Consider the following 19,530-nt stretch of genomic DNA (forward strand, 5'->3'; position numbering starts at 1 on the left):
CTTCTTTATGTGAAGGAATAAATTCATGCATAAAGTCTTATTTGAAGAGAAAAAATACTATAGTTGAGTTGTTGTACAATTTTGAGCATTCTTTAAGAGATTATAGGTATAATGAGTTGTTTTCTGATTTCAATTCTTTTTATACAGAACCTATTTTATCCACGTCTTTGGTCCTACACAATTACAACAAAAATTGTAATGAGATCATTAAACTTGCTGCTGCAAATTGGAAGAATCTACAGGAAAAAAACAAACGGCTTCAAAACTTTATATGACTGTTGATAAATTATTTTATATTTTATGGATATATTATTCGACAAAGTGATTTGTTATAATTTTTTCTCCTTTTATCTCGAATTTTGTTAACTGTTATTATTCCAAACTTTGTTACTGGTTCATAATTAATAAATATTTTCATGCATAAATGAACATTGCTAAACTTTGATTATATTCATCAAAATATTAAATCCTATTGTTTAATTATAATAATATAATATAAAAAAATTAACCACGGGATATGCTTTTGGGAATACGAAACACCTTATTATACGGGAAGGTACACAGTTGTGGTTTTGATTTTCACAATATACAATCATTAATTGGCCACAACCGCAAGTCTTAACGTTTCAAACAAGAACGTGGGCAGAAACGGGGCAACAATCAGTCACTTTAATTTTCTCCAATTCCAACGAGGCAGAAACTGGGCAATAGACAGATAAAGTGTCATCATTTCATCACTCTCTCAACCCTAAACAAATACAACACAACAAGCCACTTTCATCTTCTCCAAAGAATCATCTTCTTGCCACAATCATCTCAAAAACTTCAAAATTGTTTGTTAGTTAACTTCATCATCTTCATTATCGTTGTTTTTGCAAAAAAATCTTTCTTTTAGGGCTTAATGTTTATCATACTTCACTTAATATAAAAACCAAAACTTTACATGTTAAATTCGTCCATTTGATTGTTCTTCGTCTGTATTCTGTAATACAAAATAAAAAATCACTGTTCTTCATTGCATGTATCCTTAATCATGAATTGCATATATTATTTTTCCATTATCTGTTTTTATGTCTACAGTTTAGGGTTTATATTCGATTGTGGAATTGAACCCTTCAATTTACTTGTCTTTCTTCCTGGTTGAAACATATAATGGACTATTTTAACGACGCTAATTAGGAAAACCCACCAACACACTTCCGATCTGACATGTACCTAAATAAGGTTAACTTATTTTATGTTAAATAAAATTAAATAACAAAATTCCATGTTATTCATAACTTATGTTCTTCCATATTTTTGTTTTGTTTTTGTTTAGGGTCGCATCTATTTAAATGAAAAATTTTACAAGTACTGGATTTGTAAAATAGAACCAGGCGAGTGTCTCATTACAGACCCACAAGGAAACTCCTTCAAGGTTTACCTGAAAATTTTATGTAAAACTGTTGGTATGTTTAACAAAGGGGTAAATGAAATGATAGATTTTTATGGTATAAAAAACAAACATATTGCTGAGTTTTGGTACAAGGGATCAAACAAATTTAACTTGCGTATCTTTATTGCTGCTGAAGAGGAAATATCCTATCCTAAAATTAAAAACAAAATTGGCCAGAGTTCTAAAAGGTACATATAATTGCAAACCTATATTTCATTAACTTTAATTTGTTAATTAATTATTTATTTATTTATTTGTTAATCTGCACTTTTAATTTTTTCAGCAAGGTTAATGTCCCACTTCTCCACCCTGACAATGAGATTGTAGATTTAACGGAGGCTGATTCACCACCACCTGAAGAACAACAACTACAATTGCCTTTTCCAACAGATCATGTGCCAAGACATCTTGTTCCTTGGTTTCACACTATAACAAAATCTGCAGCAACTGGAAGACAACCTTTGGTATAGAATTACATCATTGTTTTTTAATTAACAAAATATTTTATTTCAAAAATTAATATACATAATGATGTAAATAATTGACTTTCATTATTATTTCCAGTATTTTCCGGTTAAATACTTTGATGTTTGGGGCATAGACAAATACAATTTTTGTCTCTTAATCAACGAAGATGGAGAGATGGTTCAAGTTGACATTAAAAAACCATCAACACAGCAAAACAAAAGAGAGTTTTATGTTGGGAAGGAATGGAGGCAGCTTATTAAAGGTTAACGATACAACACAAACATACGACTTAAGATTGAAAAAGTTCAAAACTTGAACTTCCTAATCCTCCATGTTAACAAAGCCTGACTTGGCATTCTGATTTTATGCTTGTTTTATAACTGTTGACTTCATTTAAGTGCTTCTGTATGATGACATTCTTGTTTTTTTATCTGTATCCCAATTAACAATCATGACAATTTCGCGCGACTTATAAAATCTACTTAACTTATTGCGTAATTTAAATCAACTTGATTTTTTTAAAGTATTATTTTTTAATTTATATGATAATTGGTTGCTGATGTTTTTTTTAAAATATGTTTAGGCTTTTATATATAGTAATAATGAGTAAATTGTCAAATGTCACATAAGATATATCATGTTACAATTTTCATGGGCCATTGTGTTAAAAAATCATATTTTTGTAATTATTACTATGCGACATGTACAAATGTACAATAAAATTTAAACTTTTCATTTGTTACAGAAAATTTAAAAAAAAAAAATTATCTACAAATCTACATTACAATTTAAAAACCAAAAAAACATTAAACTATTTATTTTATAAAATGTTTTGTAATTTCACTTATGTTTTTGTTAGCATAAATTTCATTTATAGTTTGCCTAGTTTATACATTTATCAAAAAAATTTACAAAAATATTTTGTTTACATATGACAGACAACTTAGTGGAACAAAAATAATATTATGTAACAAATGCATTCAAATATCTTATTTGTTGTCAAAATTAAATAAATTTAACCCTAAACTTACATAAATTAATAAATAAAAGAAAAAATAAACTTGCAAAAAAATAATAATTCATTAATCAATCACCTTATAAATTAAATTTAACAACATAAAAAATACATCACTTTGGCTACAATAAACACAATGAATGCCAATATCACAAACTTCATTTTCCTATAATCTACAACGTGAGAATCAATAGTATTACACGCTGCCATCAAATCTTCATTAATCATTTCAACCTTACTACTAAGATTACTTAATTTACTATTCATTTCATCAACTATGTCTTTCAAAGACTCTATTTCAGTGTCTCTATTCAATTTATCAACTATCCCCTTCAATTCTTCGATCTCACTCATTTTAGCTGCAGCTACTGAAAGCAAATTTTCATTCTCATAAACTTCATCAACTAGGTTGCACCACAAGAAAAACTTGCAATGCTTGTTATATCCATCATAATTTCCACAACCAAAAAATTTTCTACCAAAGTTCTTAGAAGTGCTTGGCATTTGAATATTACAAGGAACTCCACAAAAACAGTTTCTCATCTTTCTATTTGGTAATAATATAACCCTGCTACTTTCTGAAGATGCACATTCAGCCATGTTCCTAAAAAAATGCAATTCAGCAACTGAAAACTATTAATCAGAAAGTAAAACAACAAAAAATAATTCATAAATTAAGTGATGCATTTCACAAAAACATAACTAAGTTAAACAAATTCAACAAAACTATATCACCAAATTCACCTGAGATTCACAAATAAAAAAACTAAATCACCAAATTCACCTATGAGATTCACAAATAAAAAAACTAAATCACATATAACGATGTAAACAAACAAAACTCCAAATGAAATCTCCTGAGCATGCAAAAACACTAAATACACTTAAACAATAGAATCAACCGGAAAACAACAAACGAATGAACCACATAGGTAACAATGTACATTTTTGTAAACAACTCAAAAAAATACCAGCAAAACGGACATAGATCTATTGCATGCTTCCACGCTCACTAACATTCAAACACCACATTCACAAATAAAACCCTCAACATTAATTCGCAAATAGGATCAATAAACACAACACCAAAATTGACATCCAAAATGACGAACACAGCGATTAACCGTTGAAACACTTTTGTTAATATTTGTAAATTCGTTTAATTCTATCAACGGTCTCAAACACGGCAAGTATACCGGCCGTTCAAGTAGTAAAAATATCGTATCCACAGGGATTAGAAGGTAATATAAACATTTATTGACTATTCGTGACTAAAGAATAATTCCAATTTCATAGTTTGTGCAGTGAATGCAAAGTTGTGACTATTGGAATGAAAGCTGTAAATAAATATTGTTTTGTGAGTGGAAAAGGTAAGGAATGGTATTGTGGTATTGTGAGGTTGTGGGGGTCAGATTTCACCAGACGTAACACTAATGTATCCTTAATCTCTTGTTGAATTCATTGCTTAGTCAACCCATAAGTTTACTCAAACCTAATCCCTTAGAGAAAGAGCCTAGGTGCGGATATTGAATAACAATCCCTTGAGTACCCAATATCTACACCCGCATTACGGGCTAGGGTTTAAGACTACTAATGGGTCAAGCTCTATCCCTAGATACAATCACCACTAGGCATATGTTTCAGAACTAGTTTCAAAGGTTATTTTCCAATACCCATGGAACCTTAAATCATGCAAAGGGTGATCAATCCAAAGCAAGCATTAAGAATAGAAACAAACACAACAAAGAATAAAACAACATGTATATATATCATTAAAACCGTAAAGATTACAATAGAGTACGTTGGTTACATCTAACCCCACAAAAAGGGTGAAACCACTCAACAAAGAGGGCAAATACAAAATAGAGATGGAAGAGGAAGTGAAGAACCGAAGGAAAGATCCGCACACGGACGATCCCAAGCCCTGGGAATCCCTTCCGCAGCTCCTGGAGGCGCCAAATGTGAGAATGGAGAGAAAGAACCCCGAAAATGGCTTCAAATACGAGCCTGGGAGATCAGATTAGGGTTCCGTGCCCGGCGCACAATTCTTCGCGCCCGGCGCAAGTTCTTCCAGAGAAGTCAAGCACTCTCTGTCTCAACACAAGCCCGACGCAATTCCTTTTGCGCCCGGCGCAATATAACTGGCAGAGATGAAATACTCTGTTTTTGTCACGCCCAGCGCAGGTTATATTGAGCCCGGCGCAGAGCCTCTTCTCTGCTCCTTAGTTTCTTAGGTTTCCAATCCTAAGAGTCTTCAACTTTCCACTCTTCCTCAATACCTGCACAAAAAATGAGGTGGATTAAGGTATTGTTAGATGAATTTGGGTTAGTTATATCTGCACACAAAATGAACCAAAAAGAGAACAATTATATTGCAATGGTTCAAAGGATGAGTGGAATTTGTTCAGTAAGTCTCATCCAAAAAGAGGTAAAATTGAGACTTAACAACTCCCCCAAACTTAGAACCTTGCTAGTCCTCAAGCAAAAGGTAATTAATCTAGCAGATAACAAGCAATGCAAGTGAGTCAATTTCTACATCCTAGTTTACTTGTATCTTCTTTTCGCAAGCATGAACCTCAGATGAATTTCCAATCACAATTATTGCAATAGAACATGACAAGGTGCAAACAAAGGTTTCAAAAGAGATCAAAGAGCTGAGAAGAGTAATGACTATCTGTGTATGCATCCTCACTAGGAAAATGTTTCTCTCTATGCACACTAGTGTATCAGGGTGAGTGTTTCTCTCTAGTCTACTACTCACGCCACATAATTCAACTTTGCTCTTCGTTTCCAAATGAAACCAGTGGTAAAACAAATGCAGACACTTATCACAAGGTCTTTATTAGGGCAATCTGGGTCAAGCAGGGTCAAGCGGTAGCAGTTTTATGGTTTTTCAAGGATTGAATGTGCTATAGCTTAAGAGAGCAAATAAGATTTTACATTGATGCCCCTCTCCATACCCCAATACAACATTTTGGCACATGCCCTTTACCTGATCCAAGCCATTAGCCTTTATGAGATGCATATTTTCATTTTTGCATCTTAATATTTTTGTTTTTGTTTTGCTTTGTTTTTCTCTTTTTTTTTTATTATTTTTTATTTTTTATATTTTGTTTTGTAATGGCTGACCACATACTTTCTTCTTCCCAAAATTCCCCATTCTTCAACTCTCCCAAACTTATTTGATGTCATCAGTTTGCTCTCTTAACCAAAGCAAGGGTTATGGTTAATTTTTCATGGTTTGGGACAAGTGGAAGGTGTGGTGTTTAGGCTTAGAAAGGTATGGGTCAAGTGAAGAGTGGAGATGTCTTTTTGGCTTAGATGGTTACAAAATAGAGGAGTATGAATGCCTTGATCATATAAGTGCACAACATAAGCAAACCACCAGGGAAACTCAAGCAAAGTCTATCATGCAACTTAAGCGTAGTTCACTCATAAGTGTTTTAGGCTCAAACCTCACCCGGCTATGCATCCATAAATAATCAAACTCAGCTCAGTTCTATGATCAACATTGAAACCCGTATGCAACTAGTCATGAACTAAAGATCTAATGTGACTTGAAAATGTCTAGGGTACAAACACTATAAACATCAAGCAAACTACAATCCAGAATCAACCACAAGCAAAGCAAGTATCAACAAGATTAAAAACCATGCTAAAGCAGAATATTCACAAAAAGAACCAACAAAGTAATCACCAAAAAGAAATAGATATATAAAATAGAGTTCTGGGACTAGAACAGTTAAACAACTACAACTGAGAAACAGAAAAATTGAATGACAACAAATAATAAAAGTAAAATGGTCCAAGGCCAGCTCCATCTGCATCATCATGGGGCCTGGTCATCATCAGCTCCAAGAGCTGCTCCACCATCATCAACTCCATCAACCTCAGCAGCTCCACTCCCCCAAACTTAGGAGCCTGGTCCCCAGGCCAACCAGTATACGCCTGAAAGTCCTGGTCACCAAGAGTGATTGCAGAGTGTACTCATGAAAGAACATGGTGAGCACAAAAATTATACACAGTGATGACCAAGCAAATATAGCAAAAATGGAGAATATCCTTAGACCAAAATTAAGCACAACATGCATGCACACGGAAATGAACTATAACAATGCAACATAAAGCACACAAACATACAACATACAACGGAACATAAAGAAACATGATTGAAAACAGATAAATATGGGCTGTTAGGAATGTGGTGCGCCGGGCTTAACACAGATGCGCCGGGCTTCATATCAGTAAAAATCAACGAGGTTTCAAAATCTGATATCGCGCCGGGCGTGCGTTAAACGCGCCCGGCGTGATGGTTCCAGAGACCAAAAATTGAGTATTAGGCTGGGCGCAAAAGAGTCACGCCCGGCGCGTAGTCACTTTAAAAGGTCAATTTGCCCAGGTTTTAAATTAGGATCAGGCCTTATTTCCACCTAGACACAGAATTGCCTCATTCCTCACATTCCAAACAAAATGTACCCTATATTTACCCATTCAAACATGATTCTAACAACTAACACATAACACAAACAACATATACCACAAAACATATAACACAAAACACAACACATAATACAAAACAACACTTATAACACAGAACAACATGCAACAAAAATCTAAAACACAGTTCAGATCTCTGGGTTGCCTCCCAGAAAGCGCTTGTTTACTGTCCCGAGCCTGACGGTGACCAACTTGAAGTGCTCTACTCTCCTTCTCCTCCTGTTGCTCTTGTTCCTCCTTGCTTTTTGCTCAATCTCGTGATTGCTCAACAATTGCTCAGAGGGATTGGTCAATCTTGTTCATAGCACCTAGCATACAAGGGAAAGTAGAGGACTAGAGCGCCCAAGTCAGCTTCAACAATTCATTGCTACCATAAAATGAAAATAAAAGTAAAAGAATAAGTCACAAATAGCTATAAATACTAAATCGTCATTCTAATCCCCGGCAACGGCGCCAAAAACTTGTTGAGATTTCCGTTGAAACACTTTTGTTAATATTTGTAAATTCGTTTAATTCTATCAACGGTCTCAAACACGGAAAGTATACCGGCCGTTCAAGTAGTAAAAATATCGTATCCACAGGGATTAGAAGGTAATATAAGCATTTATTGACTATTCGTGACTAAAGAATAATTCCAATTTCATAGTTTGTGCAGTGAATGCAAAGTTGTGACTATTGGAATGAAAGCTGTAAATAAATATTGTTTTGTGAGTGGAAAAGGTAAGGAATGGTATTGTGGTATTGTGAGGTTGTGGGGGTCAGATTTCACCAGACGTAACACTAATGTATCCTTAATCTCTTGTTGAATTCATTGCTTAGTCAACCCATAAGTTTACTCAAACCTAATCCCTTAGAGAAAGAGCCTAGGTGCGGATATTGAATAACAATCCCTTGAGTACCCAATATCTACACCTGCATTACAGGCTAGGGTTTAAGACTACTAATGGGTCAAGTTCTATCCCTAGATACAATCACCACTAGGCATATGTTTCAGAACTAGTTTCAAAGGTTATTTTCCAATACCCATGGAACCTTAAATCATGCAAAGGGTGATCAATCCAAAGCAAGCATTAAGAATAGAAACAAACACAACAAAGAATAAAACAACATGTATATATATCATTAAAACCGTAAAGATTACAATAGAGTACGTTGGTTACATCTAACCCCACAAAAAGGGTGAAACCACTCAACAAAGAGGGCAAATACAAAATAGAGATGGAAGAGGAAGTGAAGAACCGAAGGAAAGATCCGCACACGGACGATCCCAAGCCCTGGGAATCCCTTCCGCAGCTCCTGGAGGCGCCAAATGTGAGAATGGAGAGAAAGAACCCCGAAAATGGCTTCAAATACGAGCCTGGGAGATCAGATTAGGGTTCCGTGCCCGGCGCACAATTCTTCGCGCCCGGCGCAAGTTCTTCCAGAGAAGTCAAGCACTCTCTGTCTCAACACAAGCCCGACGCAATTCCTTTTGCGCCCGGCGCAATATAACTGGCAGAGATGAAATACTCTGTTTTTGTCACGCCCAGCGCAGGTTATATTGAGCCCGGCGCAGAGCCTCTTCTCTGCTCCTTAGTTTCTTAGGTTTCCAATCCTAAGAGTCTTCAACTTTCCACTCTTCCTCAATACCTGCACAAAAAATGAGGTGGATTAAGGTATTGTTAGATGAATTTGGGTTAGTTATATCTGCACACAAAATGAACCAAAAAGAGAACAATTATATTGCAATGGTTCAAAGGATGAGTGGAATTTGTTCAGTAAGTCTCATCCAAAAAGAGGTAAAATTGAGACTTAACAACTCCCCCAAACTTAGAACCTTGCTAGTCCTCAAGCAAAAGGTAATTAATCTAGCAGATAACAAGCAATGCAAGTGAGTCAATTTCTACATCCTAGTTTACTTGTATCTTCTTTTCGCAAGCATGAACCTCAGATGAATTTCCAATCACAATTATTGCAATAGAACATGACAAGGTGCAAACAAAGGTTTCAAAAGAGATCAAAGAGCTGAGAAGAGTAATGACTATCTGTGTATGCATCCTCACTAGGAAAATGTTTCTCTCTATGCACACTAGTGTATCAGGGTGAGTGTTTCTCTCTAGTCTACTACTCACGCCACATAATTCAACTTTGCTCTTCGTTTCCAAATGAAACCAGTGGTAAAACAAATGCAGACACTTATCACAAGGTCTTTATTAGGGCAATCTGGGTCAAGCAGGGTCAAGCGGTAGCAGTTTTATGGTTTTTCAAGGATTGAATGTGCTATAGCTTAAGAGAGCAAATAAGATTTTACATTGATGCCCCTCTCCATACCCCAATACAACATTTTGGCACATGCCCTTTACCTGATCCAAGCCATTAGCCTTTATGAGATGCATATTTTCATTTTTGCATCTTAATATTTTTGTTTTTGTTTTGCTTTGTTTTTCTCTTTTTTTTTTATTATTTTTTATTTTTTATATTTTGTTTTGTAATGGCTGACCACATACTTTCTTCTTCCCAAAATTCCCCATTCTTCAACTCTCCCAAACTTATTTGATGTCATCAGTTTGCTCTCTTAACCAAAGCAAGGGTTATGGTTAATTTTTCATGGTTTGGGACAAGTGGAAGGTGTGGTGTTTAGGCTTAGAAAGGTATGGGTCAAGTGAAGAGTGGAGATGTCTTTTTGGCTTAGATGGTTACAAAATAGAGGAGTATGAATGCCTTGATCATATAAGTGCACAACATAAGCAAACCACCAGGGAAACTCAAGCAAAGTCTATCATGCAACTTAAGCGTAGTTCACTCATAAGTGTTTTAGGCTCAAACCTCACCCGGCTATGCATCCATAAATAATCAAACTCAGCTCAGTTCTATGATCAACATTGAAACCCGTATGCAACTAGTCATGAACTAAAGATCTAATGTGACTTGAAAATGTCTAGGGTACAAACACTATAAACATCAAGCAAACTACAATCCAGAATCAACCACAAGCAAAGCAAGTATCAACAAGATTAAAAACCATGCTAAAGCAGAATATTCACAAAAAGAACCAACAAAGTAATCACCAAAAAGAAATAGATATATAAAATAGAGTTCTGGGACTAGAACAGTTAAACAACTACAACTGAGAAACAGAAAAATTGAATGACAACAAATAATAAAAGTAAAATGGTCCAAGGCCAGCTCCATCTGCATCATCATGGGGCCTGGTCATCATCAGCTCCAAGAGCTGCTCCACCATCATCAACTCCATCAACCTCAGCAGCTCCACTCCCCCAAACTTAGGAGCCTGGTCCCCAGGCCAACCAGTATACGCCTGAAAGTCCTGGTCACCAAGAGTGATTGCAGAGTGTACTCATGAAAGAACATGGTGAGCACAAAAATTATACACAGTGATGACCAAGCAAATATAGCAAAAATGGAGAATATCCTTAGACCAAAATTAAGCACAACATGCATGCACACGGAAATGAACTATAACAATGCAACATAAAGCACACAAACATACAACATACAACGGAACATAAAGAAACATGATTGAAAACAGATAAATATGGGCTGTTAGGAATGTGGTGCGCCGGGCTTAACACAGATGCGCCGGGCTTCATATCAGTAAAAATCAACGAGGTTTCAAAATCTGATATCGCGCCGGGCGTGCGTTAAACGCGCCCGGCGTGATGGTTCCAGAGACCAAAAATTGAGTATTAGGCTGGGCGCAAAAGAGTCACGCCCGGCGCGTAGTCACTTTAAAAGGTCAATTTGCCCAGGTTTTAAATTAGGATCAGGCCTTATTTCCACCTAGACACAGAATTGCCTCATTCCTCACATTCCAAACAAAATGTACCCTATATTTACCCATTCAAACATGATTCTAACAACTAACACATAACACAAACAACATATACCACAAAACATATAACACAAAACACAACACATAATACAAAACAACACTTATAACACAGAACAACATGCAACAAAAATCTAAAACACAGTTCAGATCTCTGGGTTGCCTCCCAGAAAGCGCTTGTTTACTGTCCCGAGCCTGACGGTGACCAACTTGAAGTGCTCTACTCTCCTTCTCCTCCTGTTGCTCTTGTTCCTCCTTGCTTTTTGCTCAATCTCGTGATTGCTCAACAATTGCTCAGAGGGATTGGTCAATCTTGTTCATAGCACCTAGCATACAAGGGAAAGTAGAGGACTAGAGCGCCCAAGTCAGCTTCAACAATTCATTGCTACCATAAAATGAAAATAAAAGTAAAAGAATAAGTCACAAATAGCTATAAATACTAAATCGTCATTCTAATCCCCGGCAACGGCGCCAAAAACTTGTTGAGATTTCCGTTGAAACACTTTTGTTAATATTTGTAAATTCGTTTAATTCTATCAACGGTCTCAAACACGGAAAGTATACCGGCCGTTCAAGTAGTAAAAATATCGTATCCACAGGGATTAGAAGGTAATATAAGCATTTATTGACTATTCGTGACTAAAGAATAATTCCAATTTCATAGTTTGTGCAGTGAATGCAAAGTTGTGACTATTGGAATGAAAGCTGTAAATAAATATTGTTTTGTGAGTGGAAAAGGTAAGGAATGGTATTGTGGTATTGTGAGGTTGTGGGGGTCAGATTTCACCAGACGTAACACTAATGTATCCTTAATCTCTTGTTGAATTCATTGCTTAGTCAACCCATAAGTTTACTCAAACCTAATCCCTTAGAGAAAGAGCCTAGGTGCGGATATTGAATAACAATCCCTTGAGTACCCAATATCTACACCTGCATTACAGGCTAGGGTTTAAGACTACTAATGGGTCAAGTTCTATCCCTAGATACAATCACCACTAGGCATATGTTTCAGAACTAGTTTCAAAGGTTATTTTCCAATACCCATGGAACCTTAAATCATGCAAAGGGTGATCAATCCAAAGCAAGCATTAAGAATAGAAACAAACACAACAAAGAATAAAACAACATGTATATATATCATTAAAACCGTAAAGATTACAATAGAGTACGTTGGTTACATCTAACCCCACAAAAAGGGTGAAACCACTCAACAAAGAGGGCAAATACAAAATAGAGATGGAAGAGGAAGTGAAGAACCGAAGGAAAGATCCGCACACGGACGATCCCAAGCCCTGGGAATCCCTTCCGCAGCTCCTGGAGGCGCCAAATGTGAGAATGGAGAGAAAGAACCCCGAAAATGGCTTCAAATACGAGCCTGGGAGATCAGATTAGGGTTCCGCGCCCGACACACAATTCTTCGCGCCCGGCGCAAGTTCTTCCAGAGAAGTCAAGCACTCTCTGTCTCAACACAAGCCCGGCGCAATTCCTTTTGCGCCCGGCTTAATTCCTTTTGCGCCCGGTGCAATATAACTGGCAGAGATGAAATACTCTGTTTTTGTCACGCCCAGCGCAGGTTATATTGAGCCCGGCGCAGAGCCTCTTCTCTGCTCCTTAGCTTCTTAGGTTTCCAATCCTAAGAGTCTTCAACTTTCCACTCTTCCTCAATACCTGCACAAAAAATGAGGTGGATTAAGATATTGTTAGATGAATTTGGGTTAGTTATATCTGCACACAAAATGAACCAAAAAGAGAACAATTATATTGCAATGGTTCAAAGGATGAGTGGAATTTGTTCAATAAGTCTCATCCAAAAAGAGGTAAAATTGAGACTTAACAATACACAAAACCCCTTTAAATGGGGTTGCAAAACACCAAAACACCGACAACTAAATAACGAAATCCGAACCTCAGTTGAAATCCTAAAACCTTTTACTAAAATAAACATGCATTTCATACTTTCTAACAAACTTCAAAACAAATCCCCTTTCAAAGAGTAACTTCATACAAATAAAGCACAAACCTAATTTGGAAGATGAAGATCATAAGAATGAAGCAAACACAGTAATAAAAACAAAATGACTAACGAAATGTCGTATGTGGAAGGGAGGGTAAATGGTGAAGATACCGTCTTTGATGAACCTTTTGGTAGGGAGAGTAGGTTTTCGATCACCGGAGACCGGACAATGAGAGGACATCAGAAACAAAAAACAACCAAAAATTAGAGGTGCTTGCAAGAAGATGCGACAGAGACAAGAGGAAAAATGAAAATGAAAAGGGTAGGAACGGAGGGTACATGGAAAGTTCCCGTCTTTGATGGAGATTTTCGTAGGGAGAGCACCGGAGCCACAGAGATGCGCGAGAGAGAAGATTGAAAAATGAAAATGAAAAGGCAAGGAGGAAAATAAAGAAGATAAAGCATATTTAAAAAGACCGGGGACTATTATTTAAAAGGATATAATTAATGAGGGTTAAATAACAAATATTAAAACATTGTTAAAAAATACAAGTTCTGACAAAATGACCACATGTCATTCTTTATGTGGTTCTAGTCACAGAGAGTTTTGATGCCCCCTAAAATAAACTTGCACCAAAGGAAATGCCTTATAAAATTATTGGGAAGGAAGTGACCTCCACATGCGACAAGTGCCGTATCAGATCAGCACACCTCTTCATGAGGTTTATCAGCCATTGGCACAATCATCGCAAACACGACATATATGTAAGATTAATTATGTATTGATAAATAAACTAAACATTAGATTTATTATATATGAAAGTGAAAGGTGCATGCACAAGCACACCGTTTTGTTATTGTTACTTGTGGGACTAAAGAAAGAAAAAAAAATATGACCAAGAAGTCATACCCAACAACAATCCCACACACGGAAGCCATAGCGTAGGGAGTAAGTATTTGTAAGAGTTATCAAGTATGATTTTCTAACCTCTTTTACGAGGAGGTTACTTCTTGTATTTATAGAATTAATTGGGAGCAGTTAATTGTATGCAAGTTCATCGTGAGGTACTGTTGTCCACTACGTGACTTGCGTGATTTCTTCGTAACTTGTGTAACCTCTCGTAACCACTGGTCCCACGTATCTTTGTTTCTTCGATTCTCAAATGACTTTTTATGGGAAATTACTATCTAGAACCTCTTTGGCGTCTTAACTGTCGACAAACTTCAAGTCAACTCCCACTTTTTCTAAACTCTCGAGCAAGCCTCGAATATATATGTTTTTTCGAGTAGTCTTACATATATTTGTTCGAGTATATAACCCCCAACAAGTATGCACAATTATATTTCTAGATATAAAAGGAAAGAAATTATCTTGCATGGATCTCCAAACACTCGTCAATGGTTATCACGAAATATGTTTCATGCATGTAGATACTTAAATAGATCGAATGGACAACATAAATATCAACAACAACAACATAATGAATTTACCAGATTTTCGAATTACAAACATTAAGCCCCTAGATAAACATTAATCCTAATCTTATGAAAGAAATTACTACAAACATTAAGCCCCTAGATAAACATTAATCCTAATCTTATGAAAGAAATTACAATACAGTGAATTAAAGTACCTACTAAAAACAAAAGAATAGCCAAAAATTTATACCCAGCAATCTCGCACTTGAAAGCCATAAGTGTAAGCAATAAGTGCTTGAGAATTTTCAAGTATGATTGTTCCGACCTCGAGATCGTATCTTCTATTTATAGAGGTTTAACGTAGACGGTTAATTTTATCCATACATGACGTTGAGTATTTTAACTACGTGGTTTGTGTAACCCCCCTTCAACCGTTCTTAACCTCCGATAACCGCTATTCCCATGTTCCATCATTTTTTTGAGTAAGGGTCGGAACGGTTACTAGTTGGCATCTTAGAACTGCTCCTAACCACTTGATGTTTTGATTCTTGGTAACCGTCTTTCGATTTTTCGAATTGCTTTCGAGGTCTCTTTTACTGTCCCAGCTTCCTAGCTTCGTATTCTTTCCCTGGCTTACATCTTAGGGTCGTCCAATTTAATTTTTTTTTTCGATTCCATCTCGAGAGTTCCACTCCCCTTCTTGCTAGGCCTTACCATGTTGTTGGTGTGTAATTCGAGTACTATCGAGATAGATTTTCTGGAGTAACAAATATCATTTTAGTTTTATATACTTTTCACTTCTCATTCTCAAGCATAAAAATCTGAAATCTAGTTAACTAAAATACGAGAATCAAAACTTCTAAAAGTCTAAACACCCCAGTTAGAACAAAAAATATAATGAAAATATTTATTTATTTATTTATTTATTAATTTCGTAATTAATATCTTGGAGGCATTCAACACCCTAACCTTTATAAAATTATTAGGAAGGAAGTGACTTCCACATGCGACAAGTGCCGTATCAGATCAGCACACCTCTTCATGAGGTTTATAAGCCATTGGCACAATCATCGCAAACACGACATATATATAAGATTAATTACGTATTGATAAATAAACTAAAGATTAGATTTATTGTATATGAAAGTGAAAGGTGCATGCACAAGCAGAAGCACACCGTTTTGTTATTGTTACTTGTGGGACTAAAGATGATGTGAGATTTTCAATGAGATGTGATATTGTAGAAGTGAGTCATATATATCATCTCTAGTGTAGGGAGACAGAGAAAGAAAGAGTTAGAAATTAAAAGAATGCAAAGTCTGCAAGAGAAGGCTTCTGAATGGAGTGGAGTTTCCACAGGGGAGGCTTATGGCATCGACGAGGGCAATTTGTTTGAGAAGCTGGGCCTCCAAACCTTCCTAAACCTCTCTACCAATTTCTACAACAGAGTGTACGAGGACAAGGAAGAGTGGTTTGGTTCGATATTTGCGAATTCAGAGAAAGAAAAGGCAATAGAGAAGCAGTACGAGTTCCTGGTCCAGAGAATGGGAGGTCCCACACTGTATTCTCAAAGAAGAGGGCACCCTGCTCTGATCGCACGACATCGAGCGTTTCCTTTGACGCATGAAGCAGCAGAGAGGTGGTTACATCATATGGGACAAGCGTTGGACACTACCCATGGCATAGATGATGACTCAAAGATCAAACTCATCAACTTTTTCAGGTGTTTTTTTTCTTCCCTTAGTGCACAACAATTACTCATCATACACGATACAACTACACGTTCCTAACAACATTAATTAATTACTTTCTCAGGCACACCGCATATTTCCTTGTGGCTGGAGTTCAGCAGAAGGATCAAAACCTACACTTCGGACCATCTAAGGATGCAACCTTAAAGCAACACCCATGTAAAAACTTCTAGCATTTTCTCTTTCTACTCAAATTCACTCTTCACTTATATTTATGGATGAATTGTTATGTCCTATGTTCACGTCTTCTAAATTTCATCTTGCTTCAAAAATCTGCCCGATCGTGTTTAGTGAAGTATTGGGTTTAAGGTTTATATGGGCCGCTTCAACTATTTAAATTGGGCTCCTTCTATTTGGACTTTTATTTTTTTTTTTTTATTTCAGTACTATACCCCCTGACCCCCATACTTTTTTTGCCTTTATGATATTCCAAAAACACATATCGTCCCTCTCTTCTTCAGTTTAATTTTTTTTTTAATTATTGAAACCCAATTTAAAAATAGAAATAAAGGAGTAGAGATTGAAAGACATATATATGATTAAAAAGATCGGGTATCAACAAGTGGTATCCAATGTGAGTTAATAACTTAGACGTGCATGGTTGAAATGAAAATGAAAAATAAAAGAAAATAATAAACTTATGTGACAATTCTGATTTTGTTATCAATAAGTAAATGCATCCTTATAAATGTTTACTAAAACATGTGCAATAACTATTTTAATCTCTCAAGATTCACAACTTTGTGTGATTTAGCATGAAAGAAGTATTCATGCTTCATATTTCGTCAAATATTTAAAATAATCTAAACATTATAATCAGTTTTTATTTTATTTTCTCTATATTAACTCTTTATTTCAAACAAGTGGTAATGTCAATATAAAAATATTTCACAATTTACTCGCTCTTGTTTTAATGAATTGAATTCCAAAATTATTTAAACATACTTTTTAAATATCTCATCCATTCTAATAAATTACGCTCATGAATAAAAAAATTAATAAAATTGAAATGGGTTTTGAAAAGTTTGTAGGTGTTAAGATGGGCAATTCAAGTTAAAACATTACTACATTTTGTTTCACCTGAAATGTACTGTCAACTTTCGGTGTTCATAAGTCACTAATCAACAATATTTTATAAAAAAAAATCACTAATCAACAAATTAATTATACTGTTTTTTTCTTCTGAAAAGTATATATATAATGATGGTCTAGTTCACGTGCAGTAGCAGTGCCACACAAAGTTTCGAACCTTTCGGCTTTGCTTTGCAGTATTCGGTGGCAGCATCAAACTTTTACCATTTCTCCTTTTCTTCTTTTCTCCTCCTTTAATCACCTGTAAAATCATTAATTAGAAATAATAATCTTATTTTTATCATAAGATTTTTTGTACAAATTTTAATTGTTATAATCTTTAAAATATCAATCTTGTTTTATTTATTTAAAAATTATTTTATAGAATATTGGGAAATTCATAAAAAAAATATAGTGGAAAATAAAATATTATTTAACCGATAGTTATGATTGTCGCTCACACTTTTTAACCGTTTTCTTGTCCGAACTTTCAACCTTTAATAAGAAAAACACATCAATATACTTTTTGGTAAGACCATACAATATAAATAGGGATAAAATATGTATTAGAGCTCTTAATTTTAAGTAGAAATTAATTTTAGTTATTATATTTTAAAAAAGTAAGATTTTAATTATTATATAACTATGATTGATGAATTCATCGTTTATTTTAGTATTTTAATTTTTTTTTAAAAAGAAAAATAATGATTATAAAAATACAAAAAAATCTAAATTATTATTTTAAAAAGATATAAATCAAGACTAATTTTAACTTAAAACACGGGTTATGAACATTAAGAAAATTTAAATTCTTGGTATTTGAATTACTTTGATTTCTTTATCATTTTTAAAATATTTTATTTGGATAAGTCAATTCAAAATTCTCAAATTTTAAATTGTTGGGTTGGATATGATAATTTGATTCTATCATAGTAAAATTAATTTTTAAAAAATATTTATATGTTGAGATTTTTAAATTAAATTTTATAAAAATAAATATTAGCTAAATTTTAAATATTTAATAATTTTAAAAATTAATATTAGATAATATTTAATAATTTTAAAAATATTTTTGAATATTCAATAATTAAAAACATGAAAAGATAAGAGATAAGATAAAATATATAAGTGAAATAAGAAGAAAAAAAAATATGAAGAATTTCAAATTCTTACTTTTTTGGAAGAATTTAAAATTCTACTATTTCAAAGAATTTCACAAATGATTAAATTTTAAATTCTTTATATATTTAAAAGTATTATACTTCTTGATTTTATATATTAAATTCACTGATAATTATTTTTTATATTTATATTTTTTATATATGATGTGATAATTATTTTTTATATTTATACTTTTTATATATGATGTGATTGTAAATTTCATTAATAATTAAGAAAATCAAGGCACGTCTAACATTTTATTTTGATTAAAACAAAATTTGACATGAATTTATTAAGGATGATAAAATGGATACTGACTTGTGAGTTGACTTGTCGACTAGAGGAATTGACTTGTCAACTCACTTAATTTTATTTATTATTAGTATTATTACTATTATCTTATTTTAATGTTAAGTTTAAGTAAGTTACATGAGATTCATAATGTGAGTAATTTATCACTTATTATGGAACAAATATGATATATATCTGATTTATTTCATTATATGTGATTTGAGGTTTTTTGTGCAACAAACTTATAACAAAATTGATATTTATTGTATAATAAATAAAATCAAATATATTATAATTTAAAATTTATTTTATTATTAAATTATTTGAATCCTTTAAATATTAAAAAAAAATATTTTGAAAGAAAGAAGTATCCAAAATAAATGGACAAACTTTTTTTTTAAAAAAATTTTTGATGAGCCAACATTGGGATGAGTTAAAACGTGTAACTCATTTTTTACTTGATTGTTTGACCAAGTCCATTTTTAGCTGGTCAATAGTGAAACAGACCTAAACAAATCCAATTGACCCGTTTTACCATTCTATTATTAATTTTAAAGGGAGTTAAAATTTAAAAATTAATATTAAAATATTATTATATGTTGGTGTAAAAAAATATATCTTTTTATATAAAAAAATCAT

At 34.0% G+C, this 19,530-nt stretch overlaps 1 protein-coding gene across 1 annotated transcript; it reads left to right on the plus strand.

Moving 5' to 3' along the window:
• Positions 1-15,830: 15,830 nt before the first annotated feature.
• LOC109801449 (group 2 truncated hemoglobin 3-1) lies at positions 15,831-16,746 on the plus strand. Its single transcript, XM_020362523.3, has 2 exons — positions 15,831-16,340; positions 16,433-16,746. The coding sequence occupies exons 1-2, from the start codon at positions 15,928-15,930 to the stop codon at positions 16,539-16,541; spliced, it is 522 nt and encodes a 173-aa protein (XP_020218112.1). The 5' UTR covers positions 15,831-15,927; the 3' UTR covers positions 16,542-16,746.
• The last annotated feature ends 2,784 nt before the right edge of the window (positions 16,747-19,530 follow it).

This window comes from Cajanus cajan, chromosome 6, assembly GCF_000230855.2.
Source record: "Cajanus cajan strain Asha chromosome 6, NIPB_CcT2T_4, whole genome shotgun sequence".
Lineage (NCBI taxonomy): Eukaryota > Viridiplantae > Streptophyta > Magnoliopsida > Fabales > Fabaceae > Cajanus > Cajanus cajan.

Coding starts and splice junctions, on each gene's coding strand:
- LOC109801449 (XM_020362523.3), top strand. CDS start 15,928: ATGCAAAGTCTGCAAGAGAAGGCTTCTGAATGGAGTGGAGTTTCCACA. Junction 16,341..16,432: donor AAACTCATCAACTTTTTCAG/GTGTTTTTTTTC, acceptor TTACTTTCTCAG/GCACACCGCATATTTCCTTG.